The sequence below is a fragment of the Zingiber officinale genome, chromosome 4A, assembly GCF_018446385.1.
Source record: "Zingiber officinale cultivar Zhangliang chromosome 4A, Zo_v1.1, whole genome shotgun sequence".
NCBI classification, from domain to species: domain Eukaryota; kingdom Viridiplantae; phylum Streptophyta; class Magnoliopsida; order Zingiberales; family Zingiberaceae; genus Zingiber; species Zingiber officinale.
Genome location: NC_055992.1, coordinates 30,588,923 through 30,612,152, shown reverse-complemented (window position 1 = coordinate 30,612,152; position 23,230 = coordinate 30,588,923). Strand labels below are relative to the sequence as shown.

At 35.4% G+C, this 23,230-nt stretch overlaps 2 protein-coding genes across 4 annotated transcripts in view; one reads left to right on the top strand and one right to left on the bottom strand.

Moving 5' to 3' along the window:
• The first annotated feature begins 2,032 nt into the window (after nt 1-2,032).
• On the top strand, nt 2,033-2,536 carry LOC121972331. The gene has a single exon (XM_042524012.1). The coding sequence runs from the start codon at nt 2,033-2,035 to the stop codon at nt 2,534-2,536; it is 504 nt and encodes a 167-aa protein (XP_042379946.1).
• A 6,313-nt stretch (nt 2,537-8,849) lies between these two features.
• LOC121969770 (dol-P-Man:Man(7)GlcNAc(2)-PP-Dol alpha-1,6-mannosyltransferase-like) overlaps nt 8,850-23,230 on the bottom strand; it is an 86,823-nt gene continuing 72,442 nt past the window's right edge. For all 3 annotated transcript variants that reach the window (XM_042520012.1, XM_042520013.1, XM_042520014.1), the window contains 4 exons: nt 17,471-17,567; nt 10,182-10,247; nt 9,349-9,442; nt 8,850-9,225 (listed from right to left, as the gene is read on the bottom strand). In XM_042520012.1, coding sequence (XP_042375946.1) covers nt 9,145-9,225; nt 9,349-9,442; nt 10,182-10,247; nt 17,471-17,567 — 338 coding nt within the window. In that variant the 3' untranslated portion in view covers nt 8,850-9,144. The remainder of the gene's footprint in view (nt 9,226-9,348; nt 9,443-10,181; nt 10,248-17,470; nt 17,568-23,230) is intronic.

The following is a 23,230-nucleotide window of genomic DNA, read 5'->3' as shown; positions in this document are numbered from 1 at the left end:
GGCCAAGGGAAGCGACTTCGAGGCATACATGAAGGATGACATTGGGCACGAGCCGCGAGCTTGAATGCATCCGTGGGACGAGAGCCAAAGGAAATAGGTTTGAAGGCAAGAGGTCAAAGATGCGAAGAAGAGTCAAGTGAGTCGTGAGGGTCCGAGTGCGAGAGAAATGTACTTGGGAAGGGAAACCTTAAGTTTAGGGTTTTACAAGTCAACTGGTACTGGGACCAGTTGGCTGGGACAGAGACTAGTCGATTGGTGCCAGGACCAGTCAACTGGTAAAGAGCTGTTGGCTAGCACCAGTCAACTGGTACAAGGACCAATTGACTGGTAATGGTAAAAACATCAAAGTTGTTTCTTTCCAAGCTCTATAAAATGTGGCAAAAAGGCGATTCGCTCGCTCCCAGCGCCCCCGCCAACCCGTCCCTAGGCCAACACGGAGGAGGTAAATCACGGGCGGCTACTAGCCATTAGTGCAAATGGCCAAGACATGGGGGAGGTTATGCTCGATCACGCCGAGTTTCAACCCCAAGACCTCATGTGGCAACACCTCATGCCTTAACCATCGCACCGCCCCGAGGGGACTCCCAAGCTCTATAAAATGGAGCTTGAGATGGTTGGCCAAAGAGACAAAATTAGTGATGATTAATCCTAATTAGTAATCACTAAGTGCTCAAGGTTTTCTTTTTGTCCAAGAGATCTTAGTTGGAGTTGTGATGAGGTTTCTCCACCCACAAGGAGACTTGAGATAGCTGGAGTTTGTTGGAAGCTAATCCACCAAAGGATTGAGGGATCGTCCACCTTACGGACAGTCGTAGAGTAGGAGCAAGTTATCTCTGAACCACGTAAACGATTATATATCTTGGTTTGCTTTCTTGTCTTGCCTTTAGGTTTTATATTTATATTTGTATTTGTATTTGTTTGTTTTCTGCTGTACATTAACAAATACGTAAGAAGTGATTAACTTGGGATCAACGTCTATTCAATCCCTTTTCTAGTCGGTCATACGATCCCCAACACATCAGTCCAATATTTTTAGATTAACCATCTATTAAGATAAATTTATCCGTTAATTCATCAAAACTAAAACTCGATCTTTAAATACCTAATAAATTGAGAAGGTGTTTTGCCACACTATTGCCCTAGGATGAAACCTCTTCGTATTCGTATAAGATAAGAAGTTAGTCCTCATTTCATAAAAGTATGATAAATATAAGGATAATTTTATGAGGTAGCAGTTTGAATTAATGTCTTAATGGTTGAACAATCCCTATTTTTTTTTTGAAGATCGCACTACAATCTTCATAGATTTCTCTTAGTATATACCTATAAACACTAGGTATATTAGCATGCTAAGAGAGGTTGAATTTTTGCCGGAGCTAATCTCTTTAGCTTCTATATTTTACTTTTTATTACAAATTTAATTAGTGACTAAAATATCAAAAGGATCTCACTGAAAAACTTCACCCAGACGTTTATTCCCGTGCCCGTGAGTCAAACCGCATTATACAGGTCAAATAATAGCCCCACGTTGGCATTTACCTGGTTGGTAGACTTTGCACAATCAGCCGTTTAAATCACACTGAGAAAACAAGATTTTACCTGGTTGGTAGACTTCTACACCACTACCTGTGACAGGCGACAGCGTCCATGTCGGTTGCAGATTTTAACATCATCGTAATCAATTCATAAATTGACACAACGCCTTGAATAATAAAAGAAATATTTGAAAACATTTTAAATAGCAAACATGGGCATGTTCCTCTATTTCTATTTGGAAGACAAGGAGTATGCTCCTCCATACCAAATATCAATCAGCCACTATAATTTATTTGTTTTTAACAAGAAAAGTCAGCATATTAGAAATTTGAGACAATATTTCTTCAATCAGCGACCATCAATCTCGCCGTATTATATTATTTAGAAGCTACCTCATCCATCCCTGATTCCCTCGCAAGTTGATATGATATGATGCTTGCTTTTAAAAGGAGAGATTGGAATATAGAGAAGACAGCCGGTAGCTAGCTAGAGTGCAATGGACGAGTATCCCTTCAAGACACCCGGAAGCATCCCCTTCAAGTGGGAGATCAAACCCGGACTTCCCAAATCAACCGTTCATAGCAATTCTTCCGGCAACTCGCCGCCGGAGAACCTCATTCCACCACCCTGCATGTGCATGGCCTCCGTCTCCCTCTCTAAGTCGCGCTCTCTGTCCGACTCCACCTCCAATAATCTCATCGGTACCTCATCTCCTTCCATCGGTCGGTCGTCATTTTTTTGGCATAAAGAAATTGACACCTTCTTCCACCGCTCTTCCTTGCACTCGCCGTCACGGCAGGCTGCCAAAGCGCAGCCTTCAATAGCGCAATTGCAGGCGACTTGGGTTCCGCCCGGATGCTTCCATGTGCCGTCCTTGAAGCGGAAGGATTATAAGAATAATTCTAATGGCGTTAAGGTGTCGTCGCCTTGTCGGACGAGAATGAGTTCAGCGACATCCTCGCCCTCCGTGAAGAGCTCCGCTTCGGAGGCTGCAGATTGACTAGAAAGGAATTTGTCAAGTTGAGCATCGAGTTGAATTATCATATTGTCTCGCTACGATGCCCACAATTGAATGAAAACACATCTTTAAAAAAATATAATAATTAACCTCCTCCGTGAAATGAAAACACTCTAAAGTTTTCAAATTACTAAACCTTTCACCCCTCAAATCTCACGAAAAGAGGAGAGAATGTTCAAGAGAGAGGCGAGGAGATGCTCAGGTTGTTTTTGGGTTTCTACTGATTTGGATAGAGTAGAGTAGAGTAGAGAGATCTTGCTTCTAGAGGTTGCTTATAAATGTATTTCTTAATAATTAAAAGGTTTTATAGAATGAATGTTTCTTAACTTGAGAGGTTACACGAATGACATCTTGAGGTTGCCAATGTGGCTACCAACCTGCAAACATATGGTGCCATTTGGAGCTTTATGGGTTGTTCTATCTATTGTGTCTGTTGGCGCAGTACCTAGATTGATAAGAGTTGTATTTAGATGTTTAAATAATATATATTTATTGATTATGTTAAGTAGGTTAAAATTGACTAGATATTTAACCGTAGAAGAAATCTAAGTAAGTTAATATAGACTAAATACAAGTTCAACAAGAGTTTGCAGATGAAAAATCCATATGATTCATGGGTGATCGAGCACTTGGTTGACATGAAGTTCAAATGGGTTAGATAGAAAACACTTGGCGTTGAATAGAAGGAGATTGAAAGAGGAACTTTTATTATAGCAATTATAAATTAGTACAAAAATATTCAATCATACTTGCAATCACTCAAAACTCTGGTTATAACTCATACTCTGTACTCTCACTGCATGAGATCCTACGGTAGTGACTCAGTCTCAATCCAAATAGATTTTCTTAAGAAGACTAAACAACCTTTTTAATTTATCCAATAAAAATTCTAACTGATCATTTCTAAAATTTATCCTAATAAAATTATAATTATCCTTAATTTATCCAATAAAAATTTTAATTAACCTTTTCTAAAATTTATCCTAAAAAGGAGATAGAGAGGCAGTGATTCTTCAATACTTCCCTCATTGACTACTCTCTCTTAGTGTATGTTTGTTTGCCACCATGTTTGTTTGTCATGTCAGATTGTCTTTTGAAGTCTTCGAACTTTGCATCATTAAGTCCTTTAGTTAATATGTTTGTAACTCAATCTTCAACTTCCATTATTTACTTGAGAATGCCTCTCCAAATGTACAATATCCTTTTACTTTATCTTCCTTAATGAGTGCAAAATTTGCATACATAGCTTTCTCAGTCCTTTTTTTTTTAATCTTTTATCTGTCTATTTGGTCTATCTATCTAGTCTAGTTTTGTTTTCTAATTTTTGGGTCCTGATTTGATTCTGGATTTTAGATTCTAGGTTCTGATTTTTGGTTTTTAAGTTTTTGACTTCTAGGTCCTAGATTCTAGGCTTTGTTTCTGGTTTCTAATTCTTGTGATTTTGATTCCTAGCTTCTAGAATCATTCTGGGTTGGTTATGTTATGAATTGTTGTTTTATTCTGGATTGTGGTTTCGTTCTCGGTTGTTGTATTATTTTGGGTTCTAGTTCTGCTTCTTGAATGATTTCTTTAATTACTTTATCTTATATAAGTTTCTCTTGTAATTTCACCTCAATTGCCTTTGAATCAGGTAAGGCTTCCGTCTGAGGAGAACACCATGATAAATATTTATCAAATATCACGACGGTTCGGGATGTAACATTTTCCTATTGTAGGGTCATAACACTTTCAACATCCTTGATTATCTTACCCCACAATAATCTTACGGTGGGAAAAGATGATTCGTTCATTTTCATCACCTCCGTTAGTTTATTCCTAGATCAATATGGAAGAGATAAATCATGGACATTTACTAATTTTAAACAGTTGAATAACATATGAAAAAGGATAGACTCCCGGCTATTAGCCGGGATTTAATCCTTAGATCCCATGATAACCATCCCAAGGAGACCAATAATACATCTTATGCTTTCGTATCAAAGTTGCTACGTAAATGATTTAGTATGAAAAATTAATACATATAACCAAATACTCGAAAGTGACTTACAGTAGGTTTAATCTTCCGCGACTTCTCGAATGGCGAAACAAATGCTAATGATGCATTTATTAGTCACATGGGCAGCTGTCTTCATCTATTTTGGCCAAAATTAAGGTGGAACATTTTTAGCATGCAGCATGCAGCATGCAGCATGCTCTTGCTTGTCTCCAACTGTTTCTTGAACTCTCTAAACTTAGTGCTTTTGATTTCTTCTTCATCAAATATATCCATACGTACCTTGAGAAGTCATCGATGAAAGTTATCATATACCAAAAACCACAAAGTGATGGTTGCTTCATAGGTTACTTTGCTCTATACTTAAAGAGTCTTTAAATGCCAATTGATATATGATACGGTGTATGATTGTGAGATCAGAGAGATGACGTGGTCAGAAGTCAAGTTTATGGGATGGTCAAAAGTCAAGCTTACGCGGTGGTCAAAAGTCAAAACCCACGTGACAGTCAGAAGTCAGGCCTACGTAGTGGTCAAAAGTTTGGTCTACATGGAGGTCAAAAGTCCGACCTACGTGGAGTTCAAAGGGCCCGAGCACAAGATGGTCTGAGTCGGGCACAGGTGGCATTCCGAGGTTAGACTTACGCGTCGAGTAGGAACTCGGAGCCAGGGATACAGGTCAGGATTTATAGTCGGGTGACGCAGGATAAGTGGGACCAAAGCGTACAGGTCGGGATGTGCCAGCCAAGGATACAGGTCAGGATTTATAACCTTGAGGCACAGGATACCTGGACCAAAGCGTATAGGTCGGGATGTGCCAACTAAGGATACATGTCAGGATTTATAGCCTTGCGGCACAGAACACAGGGACCAAAGCGTATAGGTCGAGATGTGCCAACCAAGGATACAAGTCAGGATTTATAGCCTTGCGGCACAGAACACAGGACCAAAGCATACAAGTCGGGATGTGCCAACCAAGGATACAGGTCAGGATCTATAGTCTTGCGGGTGGTGAGCACCAGACTATTCCCTCCTAACCTATAGGATAGCGACTATTTACTTACTCTAACTGCCCACAGGACCATCTGTGGCAGAGAGTTTCTCCTGCAGTCAGTGTTTGTTATATGCTTGCTATATGTCTGTCATGTATTTATTCGTGTAGGTTGGGATGAACTGTATGTACTCACAATTTACCTGAATGAGCAAGTTAGTGGGTATTATATTATTGATTATGCTTTTGGGTTAGTAGGTAATTAAACTGATTCTCTTACTTATATAGTAACTATGCTCCCTGAGATTGTATTTCCTTTAATCTTTTTATACTATATTTGATCATGCACTATTTGTCTTATACCCGCTCAATATTTTGTACTCATTACTTCTTGCTTTTCCTTTTATTTTTAGTTTAGCAGGCAGAGGATATGTCGTGTTGCTTCGAAGTCCTAGCTGTCAGTCCCACATCACACTTGAGATCGTTTTTTCCATAGTATGTCTTGTTGCTTTGTATTTGTATTTGCATTTGGTTTTGTTTGTGGATTTTAGTCTTGTTGTGTATTTGTATTCGGTTGTGATATTTGTGGTGTTAAGTCGTGCTGACACATAATCACTTTTAGTTTTCATGTTGTGAGTAGATTGTGTAAATCCCTCTATTTGTGTTGTGGCTATGTTTTATATCTTCCATTATGCTTTTAGGTCCTTGTTATGGACTTATATCATGTTGTATCATATATTTCACTAAGAGGTACCGTCCATTCTATCGGACAACTATACCTCTAGAGCTATAGCATATTCAAATTTAATTAGGTCTTTATCTGATTATCGACGGCTAGGAATTTTGAGAGATATTGAAAAGGAAAATTAATTAGGACTTATAGCATATATATAATTAAAAATAATAATTACAAAACATCTATGAAATAATTTGATATTATAAATTATTCGGTACCAATAATTGAATAAAAGTGGACAACACTAATATCTTTTTATTAAAAATTGAAATGACTATTCTTTAAAAAAAAAATAAACAAAACTACAATTAAAATATTAAAAATATTGGGGCCCAATAAATTTGGGGCCCTAAGCATATGCTTTAAGCTAACCCTGTAATGTAGTAGTTATTAAGCAATGTAAAAAATATACATGTATTGTTATTTCTATATTTTAAATGCATTAGCTTGACGGTAAAAGAAGTTTGTGTAGTAAAATAAAAGAGACTAGTTCATGATTAACAAATTTTAGCAAATTTCGGCATGTCACTGAAAGTCATAATAGGTTATGATGGACCAAATGTTAAGTGAGTGTGAAAGTGCAAACATGTTAAGGAAAATCACATGCTTGGCATTGAAAAAGTCTTAATAGGTCAAGGACACTTGGATGCTAAGAAATTGAAAATCTCAGGAGGTTAAGGTTGATCCAATGTTGGGCAAAAGAAGTCCTAGTAGATTGGGATCAACTGTATACCAGGCAAGACAAGATTTAGTCTTGGAAAGGTTGAAGCAAAGTTATCAGTTGACTGTTAGGTAGTAGTAATCGACCAATAACGGTTAAAACCCGAATTGAAGGTTTGAGAGGATTTATGGAGATTTCAAACGTGATCAATTGACTACCAGGGTTAGAAGTCAACTGATGTTACTGTAAAGAATTGGAATCGACTGGCCAGTCGAGTTCCACCGGGAAGGGCGCATATCAAGGGTTATTAATCGACTATTTTAAACGAGCAATAAACTGATGTTACTGTAGAGTTTGGAACTTGACTATTCAACTCAACTCATCATTAACAATCGATTCATGAAGTAAAACAATCGCCTGATGTTATGTTCAAGTGAATAGAAGTTTAGATCTTGACTGTGAGATTCAACTAATTGGGTAATAATCTACTGATAGGGTTGATTAATTTATTGATACTAAGGTTAGTGGAGTCATTGAGCTGACAATTCAGAGTAATGTTCAAATCTACAGTGGATCAGTAAATTGATGTGAAATTGTACTCGATTGATAGACGAAAATCAACCCAACAACAAACCTATAAAAGAGGGTTTCAAGGAAGATTGAAAGTGTCAATTCTTGGGGGTTTTAGATGATAGTGTTGATGCATTTCCAAACCACAATACACATTCTAAAGTAACCAACAACGATCAAAGTAAAGATTCTTTGTTGTAAAACATTTCATTTACATTGTTCTTCTATCTTTGTTTTGTTTTTGTGTTGCTTTGTAAATAATGGTTGTTGTATGAGATTTCTCCACCTCCGAAAGGTATTCGGCAAGGAAAGAGCTAGTGGTGATTTCACTAGGACAGAAGGTTATGGATTGGAAATAGGGTCTTCCGAACCACATTAAATTGGTGTGTTAGGCATGTATTTACCTTGTATTTTGGTTCTATTCTTTCCACTATGTATTAACACATTATAGATGAGCATAACGATCAAGAATGAACCACATTAAATTTAATGTATTTTATGAACCAAATAAAAAAATCTTTTTTCCCCCATCCCTAGAAGTCATTGCACCATTTCATAATGATATGTTAATAATGAAGATACCAACACTAGTATACACAATAATGACATATTTGTTGTTGGACACAATACAACACTGGTAGTGATAGTGAGTGAAGAGATAGCACTCATCCTTGAGGAAACGAAAACACATGAAGGATGCCAATGAGTGGAGAGGTAGCACTCATCCTTACTTGACGAAACCAAAACACATGTAGGATGCTAGTGAGTGAAGAGGAAGAGATAGCACTCAAGCTTATTTGAGGAAACCAAGACACATGTAGGCTGCTAGTTAGTGAAGAGGTTGTAACTGTGCCAAGTAGCGGCAAAGAGGAAAGTAAAACACCTGTTGGTACTGAAGAGATTGCATACGTGCTTCAAAGAGGAACGTACCCTAGCTGCATAAATTACAAAGGTCCTTGTATTAAATCTGTAAGATACAAGTGGTTCATTTGATATTATTATTTCGATTGCCTCAACTCATCTTTCACTATCCTATTACATGCTGCAACATTCGTTTTAATTTTTCTCATCTCACGTACCCTTTACCCGCCTATTACATTAGTCTTCAATTACTTATTCACATACTACTTTCACACATATTGTTAGTTGTTAAGAATTTGTGATTTTACAATTTTCATAATAACTAATATGTAGCTCCAAACAGATCATTATTCATCTTAAGTAATTACAGTTAGGTTATTTATTTATCGTTTTATATTCATTTGTTATTGGCCAGGTTATTTATGTTTTATGAAAACTGCTCTAAACCATAGAATATTGCCTGAGAAATTGATAGACATTCCTTCAAAAAAAAAAAAAATATTAATCAATAACAAGAGTACATCAGCTACAAATGATCCACAATTAAATAGTTATGCGTTACCTCTTGTCAGATAGTTTCATTTTGTATTCAAACATGAAACACCCAACAATTATGGCCATCTTAGTAGACGATCAAAATAGTTTTACGACTACAATGACTCTATGGCTCATAACTTAAACTCAATTGGCTTAATAATCTCAATTCAACAAAGTGAAAATCCTATTGGCAAAACAGAGCAGCAGTATTTTGCCTGTTCTTGTTGATGTTAGCAAGGTGGAATCAGGAGCAACCTGGCCAATTAAATAGATGGATTTCCTGATCTCTCATGTTTCCATGAACAAATATTTTGGGCTCCTTCAACTGCAATTGAGTCATCAATTTAAAACAGATAAACTCTAAAGGTATCATTGGGAATACAAGTACATGCTTAGTTGGTAAACAAGGTATATTCTCACAAAAGCAATGAAATACTGAAATCCTTACCAAGAGAAATGGTGGAAAGCCGACCCGACAATGAACTTTGGAAAATCCACTTACACTAATCAAGCACTTGTATCCATCAATGTGAAAATGCTCGCTGAAGGAATAAAAATAAATAAATAAATAAATATGCTTTATTATTATCTGAAGTGGTTAATAAACTGTTGCATATTAATTGTAAGACAACAATTATATGTATACACTCTATAAGTGAAACATATTATCAGACACTAAAAAATTTTATATATACCCTAAGTAGACACTAAATAACAGCACAATGAAAAAGACAAACTGACAAATACAGCTTCAGAAGGATGAAGACACAAAAATTGTATTCATCTTCTAAGAGTTGAAGGTTCAACTATGGCTGACAAGAGAGATTTTGGAACCGATGACAATCTCCATATGTTTTCGTGTATCTTTTTTTACTCTGCCTCAAACTGAACACTCAGTATGCTTCTAATGTTTGTGAGAATGAGTGACAGTTTCCAAGAGATTACAAAGTGATATAGATGAAAAGGAACCTAAGCGACATTTATCAATTTGAACCAACTTGAGAGATTATACTGTGAACTTAAACATGAGTAGCAATAGTACGGGGACCTAGTGGTAATATTTCTGTTGGTTAATAACATATAGGTAAAAAACTAATTTCCACCAACAATACACTGATGAAAAGGACATAGAAACTACCACAAGTCTTTTCTATTGTATTCATATTCTTTTAGACCTGTAGGGGAAAATAAATAATGATCAAACAAATAGAGTGGACAAAAAATCCAATAATACGGCACAGAAAAATTATGAAAACTAAAAGAACTAGAGTTAGAACTCACTTCAACAAGTAGGTGAAATTTCTGCCACCATATTCATCCAAAGAAATTCCTTCCTCTTTAGAGTATCTAATGCAAAGAATGATAACCTTAAGAAATTCAAACAAAAACAATTCGAAGAGCGACAATACATAGACTGACATTTTTATCAATTGTTAAGCAACTTTAAAAGACAATGTAACGAAAGAATAATCTCGTAGTTGTAATTAGTTAAAACAAGTCTTTACCAACAAAGGGAGTTGAAATATATAATCACTAAGGCTCTACTTGGGGGAAGATTTTTTTTAAAAAAATCATATTAATTGAAAAAAAAATTGTATTTCAATTTTTTTATCATAAAAATTTAAAAACAGGTTTGGTAGATAAAATGAAATTTAAAAACAAATGAAAAACATGGAATTATTTGGATGGAGACAAAGCAATGTGTTGCATCATCACGTTTGTGGATAAAAAACTATATTTGATATAATTTAATCTTTATTTTCATTAACTATGCATTCTTTTTTATTTTTTTGCTATAGATAATGACAACTGAATAAATAAAAAACAATCAAATGGAAGAGTTATTTTATAATTAGTATTTTCTCTTAATACAAGTACAACAATCAAATGCATGATTTAAAATTCATTCTGTGCGGGACGAAATGAGAGAAATTTATTGTTCTGCCCGCCCGCCTTCCTTGCATCGGAATCGTGGCCAACATCGTGCATCCCCGCGGGTCGCGAAAGCATCACGAGCCGCCGCGGGATCGCGGAAGCGTTGCGGGCCTGCGAGGTCACGACAAACCCACCGCGAGCCTGTGACGAACTCCACAAACTCCGTGAGCGCACTAGGATGCCACAAGACCATGGTGAACTTCGCAAACTCCGTGGTCTCGGAAAAACACCACCGCAAGCCTACACAACCATTGTGGGTCACGTCGAACTCCATGGGCGCTTGGGGACACTGCTACAAGCCCGCAAGACCTCTTCGTGTCACATTGGCTACCACAAGTGGGTGGGGACACAACAACGCGTAAGGACGATGCATAATTTAATTGTTAATAATCTTAATAAACTTGATAATATAAATAGGCTTAATCAAACTCTAATAAAACTATTCCATTAATTTAATATATATATATATATATACATATAATTTTAATTTTAAAATATATAATAGATTATTTTATTTATCGGCAATTTACCAAACAATGCACCTAAAGTTTTAAATTTACTAAAAAATGTATGTTACTTTACTATTTACCAAAGGGAGCACCTTTTCAAATGTAATTCCTATTTTACCCTCTTAACAATCTGACTTTTTCTACCGTTTTTCTTCTCTACCATTTTTCTCTCTCTTCTCTCTCCTATTTTTTATAGGCATGCATAACATATGAATAACATTACATAAATTTAGTCAAATTTTTAATAACATTTTAATACATTTGAAGAAACCAAAATAAATAATGGATAGCATATTTAAACTCCTTGCAATCTCATAAATCCATTGGAACTTAAATGACTGTAATCAGAGGTCTCTAGGTCCATGAGTGAGTTTTGGTCAAAATCCACTAATGGACCTAGAGATCTCCGATTGCACGCATTTCAATTCCTATGGATTTTTGAGGTTTCAAGGAGTTCAAATATGGTATCCATTAGTTATTTCAGCTTTTCAGAGTTGTTAACATGTAACAAGGAAGAATCGTCAAAAAGGCTCACGTTAGGCATGATATGGGAATCTTATCAAGTCAAACGGGGCCTGATATGAAATCATATCAGACCCAAAGTGGGTCTGATTGATATAGAATGATATCAGACCCATGTTGGGCCTGATATAATTCCATATCGGGCCCAACATGAGCTTTTTTGATGATTCTTCCATTTTACATGTTAACAACTATGAAAAGTCTAAATAAATAATGGATACCATATTTGAACTCCTTGCAACCTTAGAAATCCATAGGAACTGAAATGGGTGCAATCGGAGCTCTCTAAGTCCATCAGTTTCAGTCAAACCCCCATTAATGGACTTAGAGAGCTCCAATTGTACCCATTTCAGTCCCTATAGATTTCTAAGATTGCAATGAGTCCAACGATACTGTCCATTACATATTTCGACGTCTCCAAATGTTGAAATATTATTAAAAAAGCCAGCTAAAATACAAACTAATTCATATCAAGCCCACATTGGACCTGATATTAAATATCAGACCCACGTGACTTTCAAATGTAATTACATAAGATAGACTCCACTATATTGCTATGGAGAAGGGATTTTTTTAGCCATTACTTTTGTTGATGTGATTCTTGCTTTTTGAAGTTGGTATTTAGTTACTACAGAATTAGAGCATAAACATACTTTCCTCAGTCAACTATAAATTCAAGTAGCATAAACATATAGATGTAATTACATCTATATGTAGCTTGAAAATATAATGTTTTGCAGGAAAAAAAAATTTATTGAAAAGGAGACACTTCATCTGGTTGGATTCATTTCACAAGTTGTTTATCATATTTACAGGTGAAAATTGAAGGAACTGTTGAAAAGGTTTCTAGAGAGGAGTCTAAGCAATATTTCCATAGTCGTCCTCGAGGAAGTCAATTTGGAGCAATTGTCGGCAAGCATGTACGTTCTATTTATCTTTATTTTTTTCATGCATGGCAATAGAAAACTATATTGCCCAACATGGTCCTGATATGAATATGGACCTGATATCATTTCCATATCAAGCTCAATATGAATATTTTTAACAATTCTTGTTTATTACATTTTAAAATCTCTGAAAAGTTAAAATAAATAATAGATAGCATATTTGAACTCCTTGCAACCTCAGAAATCCATAAGAACTGAAATGAGTACAATCAGAGCTCTAGGTCTATCAGTGGATTTTGATCAAAACCTCTGATGGACCTAGAGAGCTCTTATTGCACCTATTTCAATTTCTATAGATTTATGATGTTGCAAGGAGTTCAAATATGCTATCCATTATTTATTTCGACTTTTCATAGATGTTAACATGTAAAATGGAAGAATCGTCAAAAAGGCCCACCTTAGGCCTGATATGAAATCATATCAGGCCCAACGTGGGCTTGATATAGAATGATATCAACGTGGGTCTTTTTGACGATTCTTCCTTGTTACATGTTAACAACTCTGAAAAGCCGAAATAAATAATGGATACTATATTTGAACTCCTTACAACTTCAGAAATCCATAGGAACTAAAGTAAATGCAATCGGAACTCTCTAGATCCATCAATAGTTTTGACCGAAATCCACTAATAGACCTAGAGAGCTCTGATTGCACCCATTTCAGTTCCTATGGATTTCTAAGGTTGCAAGGAGTTCAAATATGGTATCTATTATTTATTTTGACTTTTCATAGATGTTAACATATAAAATGGAAGAACTATCAAAAAAGTCCATGTTGGGCCTGATATGGAATCATATCAGAACCAACGTGGGTATGAAATCATTCCATATCAATCAGGCCCACGTTAGGCCTGATATGTTTTCATATTAGGCCCACGTTGTGCATGATATGATTCTATATCAGGCCTAACGTAGGTCTTTTTGATGATTTTTCCTTGTTACATGTTAACAACTCTAAAAAGCTGAAATAACTAATGGATACCATATTTGAACTCCTTGAAACATCAAAATTCATAGAAACTGAAATAGGTACAATCAGAGCTCTCTAGGTCCATCAGTGGATTTTGACCGAAACCGACCTAGAGAGTTCGATTACACTCATTTCGGTTCCAATGGATTTCCGAGATTGCAAGGAGTTCAAATATGTTATCCATTGTTTATTTTGGCTTCTTCAAATGTATTAAAATGTTATTAAAAAATTAACTAAATCTTATGTAATGTTATTCATATATTCTGCATGCCTGTAAAAAAGAGAAGAGAGAGAAAAATGGTAGAGAAAAGAAAACAGTAGAAAAAGTTATATTGTCAAGAGGGTAAAACTGGAATTGCACTTTAAAAGATGTGCCCTTTGATAAATAGTAAAGTAACATACGCCTTTTAGTAAATTTAAAACTTTATGTGCGCTAATTGGTAAATTGCCGTTTATTTATTTATCATATAAAATCTCATATTTTTGTAATTTTAATATTTTAATATTTAGATTTTTTATTTTTTAATTTATATATTTAATATTTAAAAAATATTAAAACCATATCGACTCTGTACGATACAGTATGGAATTCGCATCGTTCCAGTTCGAGACTGAAACCTCAACACAGGTTAAGATTTTAAATCATGATTTAAATGGAAGAGTTAAAATAACTAAAGTTACTAGAATAATTAGTATTTTCTCTTAAAATAAGTACAACAATCAAATGGAAGAGTTAAAATAACTAAAATTATTAGGATAATTATTATTTTCTTAATACAAGTACAACTTTTTGTAATATAATTGTGTACTTATAATTAGTTCGTATTACACAACACTAATTATAAAATAAAAAAATAATCAAAAGATCAAAAGACAATTTTATCATGCCAAACTCGTGTCTAGTTTTTTAAACAAAGAATTATTTTAAAAATAATTATTAGTTCTTCAAAATTGGAGGAATTAGAGAAAAAATTTCTAAAAATTCTTTGATGCTTATTTTTTGTGCTAAACATAAATATTTATTTTTCATTTCAAAAAATTAAAAATTCTTTAGTTCAAAAATTGGCCCTGAAGCATCCTAGGCATAAAATTTCTGACCTAGTATTTACACAAAATGAGGAGTTTATCACATTTGAGACTGCTAACTCCACTTTAGAGTAAAGATATAAATATTTTCCAAACTGAAGCCCAAAAACTTGATTGATAAAAATATGTTATGAAACAACACAGAAAAGACAATGTTATCGACATCTTAAAGGGTTAGCATTAATCTGTTTACCTCATAGGATAGAACTATAAGATTACGAAACCAACATATTTCTACAAGTTATAACTTGTAAGATTGAAGGTAAAACATACCAAACCTTTAGTGGAAAAAAAATCAAAAGGGCCCTATTTTAAAATCATCAAATGGTGCCCCCATTTTGGTCATTATCAAAGGAGTGCCCTATCATATTTATATATTCACTAAACCTCCTTTTATCATCATTTATCTAAGTTTACATTTTCATTCATCCTTACTAATTTGAACTAAAAAACATTCGGTTTCTCTTTTAACACTAGACAAGTTTCAAGATAATATTCACACCTTAATTAAGCAAGGATGAAATTGTTCACTTTTGCTAATTTAAGGTAAAAACTTTTTTTTGATAAGTAAAATAATATAGCACAAATCAGGAGTACAAGAATGGGCCTTTAGGAGCTACTTATGTCCGACATAGTGTCAAATCCGAGTATACTCCCAAAGACCGATATACATGAATATGCACACTCCTTAAAATTTTCTATCTATTGTTCCTCACCAAAGAAACTATTATTTCTAGCTCTGCATACATAATATATCATAGAAGACAAAACAAGATGGCAGGCCTGTATCAACATCCTACTCCCACGGCAATACTCTCCAAAACTCGCATCATCTACTAGTATATGGACATCTCTTGTCACATGTGAAGTCAGTCTATGATCCGCCTCCATTACTTTGCTATAGAGGGGCATTCAAAGAATAGATGCTCCTGTGTCTCTAGCACATATCTACAGAATGTGTACTGTTGATCCTCCATGTACTTCTTTTGGTCTCTAATGGAAAGACGCCTCTATTCCAACATCTAGAGGACAATTGCACGACTTGGCTATACATAGGTCTTCCACACTGTTTAGACCTATGACTTCTTAGGACTAGGATGCCTAAAAAAGTCATATGCTTGAACCACAACGTCATCCCTAGCAAACCAATCTGTGAGCCTCTGTCTAGCAACCTCCGGTAATCCAACAACCGATAATATAAGATTCCATATTTGCAACACACACTTGATTAGAGGGGAATCTGTGTGGGTTGCTTCCCAAGTCTATACAACTGCACGCCTCAAGTAAGTATGGTGGATCCACTTTATCCAAAGTGCATCCTATTTAGCTTGTATCCGCCATAGTACTTTAGCCAAGATGGCTAAATTCCATGCATGCAAGTCTTGAAACCCCAAGCCACCTTCATCGGGTCTACACATATCTGCCCATGACACTAGTGAGTGTTTAAAAGTCCACATGAAAGACCTGCAAATGCTATAAATGCGATCAATGATACCCAGGGTATTAGTAGAATAGATAACTAGACGCACTCCACTCCTTGAAGCACTAATGTAATAAGTTGCGCCTTGCCAGCTTATGATAGTGATTTCTGCAGCCAAGCATTCATCCGTCAAACCAGAGAATCAAGGAGGTTATAATATGAGATCCAAAGACGCGTAGCAGCCAATGGAATCTCGAGATATCTAAAGGGCATGTAACCTCCTGAAAGCCCATGATAGAAAGCAGTCGCCTGCGTGTCATCTCATCAACTCCAAATACGTTACTTCAATCTATTAAGATGAAGTCTTGTGGATCCAAACTCCTATAAGTAGGTGGGCAGTGTGACGACTGGTGTTGTATCACTCCTGCAAAGGAGTAGATCATCACGGATAAATAAGATAAAAACTTTCTTAATTATACCTATGAGTAGTTAAAAGTTTGACATGTGAACATCCACTTACATGTTCATCATAATTACGATAATCAATTGCCTTCATCAGTAAAAATTTGTTTATATTCAATAAAATCCTGAGATAAATAAGGGTGTGATGGATGCATTAGAGGTGATGGGCTCTTTGAACCAAAATAGGGGGCGCTCTTTTGAGGATTTAAAATAAAAGGAGCCTTTTTGTTTTTACCCAACCTTATTTCTTCTCTTAAAAAAAATGAGCCGTTGGTTATGGAAAAGTTGTTTCATTTGTGATAGAAAATCAAAAGGCACTATTTACAAACTTGATCAACATAAAAAATGTAGACAAAGCAATTTCTTAGTAATGTAAACCTCATAACAGAAATAAACTCATTAAATTACAAAACAATGAGTTGAACAAGTGTTGAATTTAATGCAAGTGTAGAAGTTCAAATTTTATATACCTATACATTTATTGTACATTTCTTGGCTTGCCACAATAGGTAGTTAAAAAAAGTTTTTTAATTATGTTAATTTCTATAGACAATCTGTTGGGACAATTTCAGAAGGAAAAAGGAAAGAAAATGAATGTTCAAATTTATTTTCTTTTCTAATTCCCAAATGCCCTATGATACAAGAAGGAACCCAAAAGGAAAATAAATAAATTTCTTAAATAAAGAATAATGTGAAAACTGAAATGGCTGAATAACATACCTCCATGGATATTCATTTTCCCAAAAGCGAGAAACACCATTCATGGCTGTGAAGGCATCAATGTGAACAAACTTTTCTTTCGTTTCATCAGATATGTCTGTGAAAACAGACTTTAGTTAATATGCACCACCCAAAGGAAAATATCAAATGTGTGCATCTTATAATCAAGCAGCAAGTTCTTTCTTAATGTTCACATGTACATGTAGAATTGCTTTTGTACCTTCATTTGGCATTACCCACATAGAAAATGGGGAAATTTTATGTTGTTCCAATGATCATAGATTGCCACTTTTATCTTCTACCTATATGCATATTGTATCCTGAACAATCCCTCCTCTCAAACTGATTTAAACATACTGAAAAAGTTCTAAACTTGTTATAGAAATTAGGGGATCTTATAGTTGCCGAGTGAACAAATTTGCCAATTTATCAATAGAACTATAAAATGAGGTAATAATCTCTTTAGATTTCACTTTTGAAGGCAATGTGAATGATATGCAATTTATCACAATATAATTTTATCGGGTCAATTTAACCGCTACTCAATTATATCATCAATTGCTTAATCTAGATAATCTCACAAGTGACTAGAACATAGCCTAGTATTCTACCTCTACACTTGATCTAGTCTCAGAAGAGCATAATAGCCTCATATGCATCACTGATCTATAGGAGAATTTGCTCAGTCTACATGTGAATATCCTATAACCTGAAGTTGACAATGAATACGACATAGACGATCCTTTTCTAGGACTTCCTTGAGATACAAAATAATCTTTAGAATTGTCATCTGGACAATGAAGTCTCAAATATTTGACTAATCACACTAAAAATGAGATGTCAAGGTAAAGTGACAGTGAGATAGTTTAATCTACCATCCAACCTTTGATACTTGGATTAGATGGTAATTCATCCTGTGCAATAATTAGTTTGTTAGTTTGGCATTAGTATCCGTGGAAATGTTAATAGGTCTAACCCCTAACAATATAACTTTCCCAATTATATCATGTGCTTACTCTCTTTGTGATATGAAATGCTTTAGATTGCTTAAATTCTTAGTTTGTAAGTGTTAATAAAGGTATGCTTTCAATCTTATAATTCTAGCAATGTCATCACTAGCAATGATAATATCATCAACATGAAATAAGAAGAATATATGCTCAAGGCTGAGAGGCAAAGTGAGATACTAAATGATCTGATGTAGTCTTGGTCAGACCAAACTAAAAGGCAAAACTGATAATAACAAACACTGTAGAGGATTGTGTCAACCCACATAAAAAAACTCAATTTGCACTCCTTTTTCTTATTATTGGTGTTTAAGTTGGTGTTTTCCCTCTTGCTCTAACCTCTCTTTAATAACATTTCATCTGTCCCTTATGCTCGGCAAATAGAATTGAAGGATGAGTCGCAGGAAGTAAATCTTCTTGTCCCATTAGTTCCTTGTCCTAGTCTAATTGGAAACCATATCATCATGGTGCTATAGTGACATTTATCCATGAAGATCAATAACAGTATTGAGAAATGAGATGTTTAACTCATAAAAATTGTTACCAATCAATAAATCTATGGCCAAGTCCAAAACATACCTAGTTTGGTGCATAGATTTAGATAAAATTAGTTAAACAACTAAGGCTATAAATGATGGAACTTTTAGTTCCTATGCGACCACGAGCTCTGATATTTGGGCAAGGGGTTTAAGTTAGGTCTTGCGTTGTTTTTTATTTGTGTATCTAAGTGTACAGGACTTAAGTATACACACATGGAGTATTCGATGGCTTAAGGTTGGTGGAAGATCAAAGAAAGGTCATATGAGATACTTGAGGGATCGCAAGACTAAGAGCATCAGAGTTAGTTATGCTAGGAAAGTAGATTATGTAAGTAGAGCAAGAAGGACAGCATGAAAAAGGAGTCAAAGGGCTAGCACATATGAGGAACATGAAGCTTAGCGGAAGAACTGCAGATGCACTATGTAAGTGGAACAAGAAGAATGACAAAGGAAATGAGCTAGAGAGTTCGGTACATTCGAGGGAGAGAAACTTAGCAAAAGAATTTGTAGTGTAAAAAAAAAAATCCGGTTCACTTAGATAAATCAAGAGTTATAGGTTTAAGTATTTAAAATGTTAATAGGTTAACGAACTTGCCCCGAATTGCTAACAACCCGACCCGACTTACCCTTTTAAATGCATGTCTTATATTTTTTTCCCTCTCCCTTAATCCTTGAAGCCGTCAGCCTAACCACACCCCCCATCCGAACCCTAGAAACTTTGGAGGAGATAAAGGAAGAACCTTGTCAAAACGCTTAAGGTCGTGTTTTCCCTACGTCTCTCTAGTTATCTTTCGTACACAAAACACCAAGGCAAGGTTCCCTTTCATTGTTTTTGCTTTTAATGCACCATATGGATATGATATTTTGATGTGTTGCATTTAATTTTGGAATTGATTGTGAAGATTTGATAAAGTTTTGCCGATTTTGGTTGAAAAATTTGGATGCTAAAGGGGCTCGAAGTTGCTGCTATCTTGTAGCGACTATTCGGGTGATGGAAGAAGGACCGGTGGCGAGAATTTGGGTTTTTCTTTCTGGGTTGTTCGGGTGAAGAAAGAAGGGGGCCGGAAAGGGGGGTTGCGAGGTGAGGTATAGTGACCGGAGAAGGATAGATGGGAGGGCAGGGGGCAAGATCATTTTCTTGGCATTTTTATTTTTATTTACCTCCCATCTATTAGCACCTCGAACTCTATTATCATAATTGCTAGTAGAATGTTGATGCACGCAAGTTGAAGGTTTGTTTTAGCATATTATCATAATTGTTAGTAGGATGTTGATGCACCCAAGTTAACCATTTGTTTTAGCATGCAAGCAAATCATTTTATTTATTTAGAAATGTTTTTCTATCATAAAAAATAATAATGTCTTGTTTTTAATAATGTGATTAGTATGTGACAATGTAACGGGTAGAGGAATCCAACTTCAGAAGGATCGATGAATCTTACCAAAACAAAAGAGGTTTGGGAATCTGACTTAAGGGTCCGGTGAACCTTAACAAAACAAAAGAGGTTTGGGAATCCAGCTTAAGAAGGGTCTGGTGAACCTTACCGAAGTAAAGGGGTTTAGGAATCCGGCTTAAGAAGGGTCCGGTGAACCTTACCAACCTAGTACTAGGATAAAAGTTTGGCCAAACGAGAGGTTGAAGTATAAAGTAACTACATCTGATGAATTGAATTCTTGTAATTTATGAGAAAATTCATGAAACTAATGTCATTGCTTTCCGTTTCTTACATGGTAAATTATATAAAAAAAGAAAAGAATATTTCTTTTAAATGTGAACGGATGTTATTTCTATAAATGGTTGAATTTGTTGTGCCTTTAGATTCACTAGATCCATATGGTGCAGGAAATAAGGAGACAGAAGGACTTGACGGATGAGTTTTCTTGTACTTGGCAATGCACACCCGAGAGCCTCTTTTATTTGTCTAAGTTTCTACCTATATTAGGATGTTAGGTCCTAATGTCAGTCAGTGTATGAAATGTCGTTTCGTGCCGCCCGACACGGACGGTTTTTACCTTTCCGCCGAGCGGCCGAAATCGGCACGGGAGGCATCCCCGTCTCGGCGGCGCCAGAGGAGACGCGGGATGCCTCCGTCAGCATCGGAGGAGACGCGGGACGCCTCCGATGGCGTCCCGCGACGCTTTCGGTACCAAAGGCGTCGCGCGCGAGCCTTCGGCGTCGCCGAAAGCTTCCAGCGACACTGCCGGCGTCGCCGGAGGCGTCCGACGACACTTCTGGCGCCGCCAGACGCCCCCCGTGGGATCGCCCGCGATGATCGTGACGATCTCGCGGCGAGATCGCAGTTTTTTTTTCTTTTTTTACTAATTATTTATTTTATTTATTTAATTAAATTAAACAATTCCTACAGAGGATGTGTGATATTTCAAAGAGGCTTTTATAAACCCTAATTAAATTATCCTAATAAAATATATAAAAAATATATTTAAAATTAAAATAAATTTAATAAATTTAATTAATTAATATTCTGAAAAAAATAATGTTTTAAATTTCATTTAAAATTTTTAAAAAATATAATAATTCTTATTTATATTCTAATATATTTTTATTATTTTAAATTTCATTTATATTTAAAAAAAATCCTTAAAAATTCTAAAAAAATTTTAAAAATTCTAATTTTTTTAAATTCTAATAAATTATATTTATATTCTGATATTTTTAAAAAAATTTTACTTGATATTTTTTACTATTTAAAATATGTATTATTTAATTAATAATTAATTAAATGAATAAATAGTTAATTTATATAATTATTATTAATATAAAGTAATATCTTGTATTAATTTATATTATTATTATTATTATTATTATTATTATTATTATTGTTGCTGTTATAGATACTTCCATTTTAATTTAAATTATTGATATATCAATTCTATTTAAATAAAAGTATTTTTAATTATTTTTTCTTGCAATATTAAATTATTCAATAATTGAAAACTTATAATAAATCAATATACAACTTGTTTTTATATACACCATAAACATATTTATCTTATAATTACTATAGATAAAAAAAAAAATTACCGAAACTGTATCGGCACGGTACGATACGATACCGAAACCGTATCGTTCCAGTCTGAGACCGAAACCTCAACACGGGTCGAAATTTTAAACCTTGATGTCAGTGTCGAGTTATGTGATTGATAGTCGGTTTAAGTTCCTTTCGCTAGTTGGTTGCACTTTCTGCTCTCTTGAAGAATTATTTACTATTATGGTGTTCAAACATAAATTTATTTTTGGTATCATGTTGTACCAGTATGTAATGCATAATCTTTGGAGTTGGGTTGTTTAATTCGAATCACTAAAATGTGGGTACTACATGTTTGATGAAAGGTATGAAAAAAGGGTTCTAGGATGTTTCATTTGGTATCAAAGCGAAGTTCCTGATTAAGGGTTGTGCCACTGTTGGTTACGGGAAGCTCAAGAAGTCAAGCCTCAAAGTATGCAAGTTAAGGTTCAGTAAACGAAAGAATTTAGGTGATATGACCGTTAAATTATAACTGCGGATTATGAGTTTGTTTTTTTTTTTCAGTGATGCCACCTAAGCGGTACGTAAGTAGGAATAGAGAGTATGAGGAGGGGAGGCATGAGGAGGCACCACCTCCCCAACCCCCGCTGGAGGGGAGATAGGATGTGCCACCACCTCTGCCTCCACATACGGACGCTAGTACTCGCATGCTAGAAGGTATGGAGAAAATATTAAAGCAGCACGTCGTAACTGCTCGTAGAGTTCGACCAAAAGTAGTTTATGAGTGATTCAAGAGGATGAACTCCAAGGATTTATCTGGCACTACAGATCCGTTCATGGCGGAGGGATGGATTAGATCTTTGGAGGTAATATTCAAGTTTATGGATACGACAGATGCAGATAGGGTGCGTTGTACTACCTATTTGCTTAAGGATGATGCCACTTTGTGGTGGGAAGGAGCAGAGAAGTCAGTCGACCTGAACACCCTGACTTGGGAGGGGTTTGAGAAAACATTCTACGAGAAGTACTTCACAGCAGATGTGCGGTCAATTGTGAAGAGGGAGTTCATGAGCCTCTGACAGAAGACTTATCTGTTACAGAGTACGTCCGGAAGTTTGACAAGCGATGTCACTTTGTGCCTCTAATTGCTAATGATGCAGAGGAAAAGATGAGACACTTCTTGGACAATTTACGGCCTACTATTTGCCGCAATGTTCTGATGGCGAA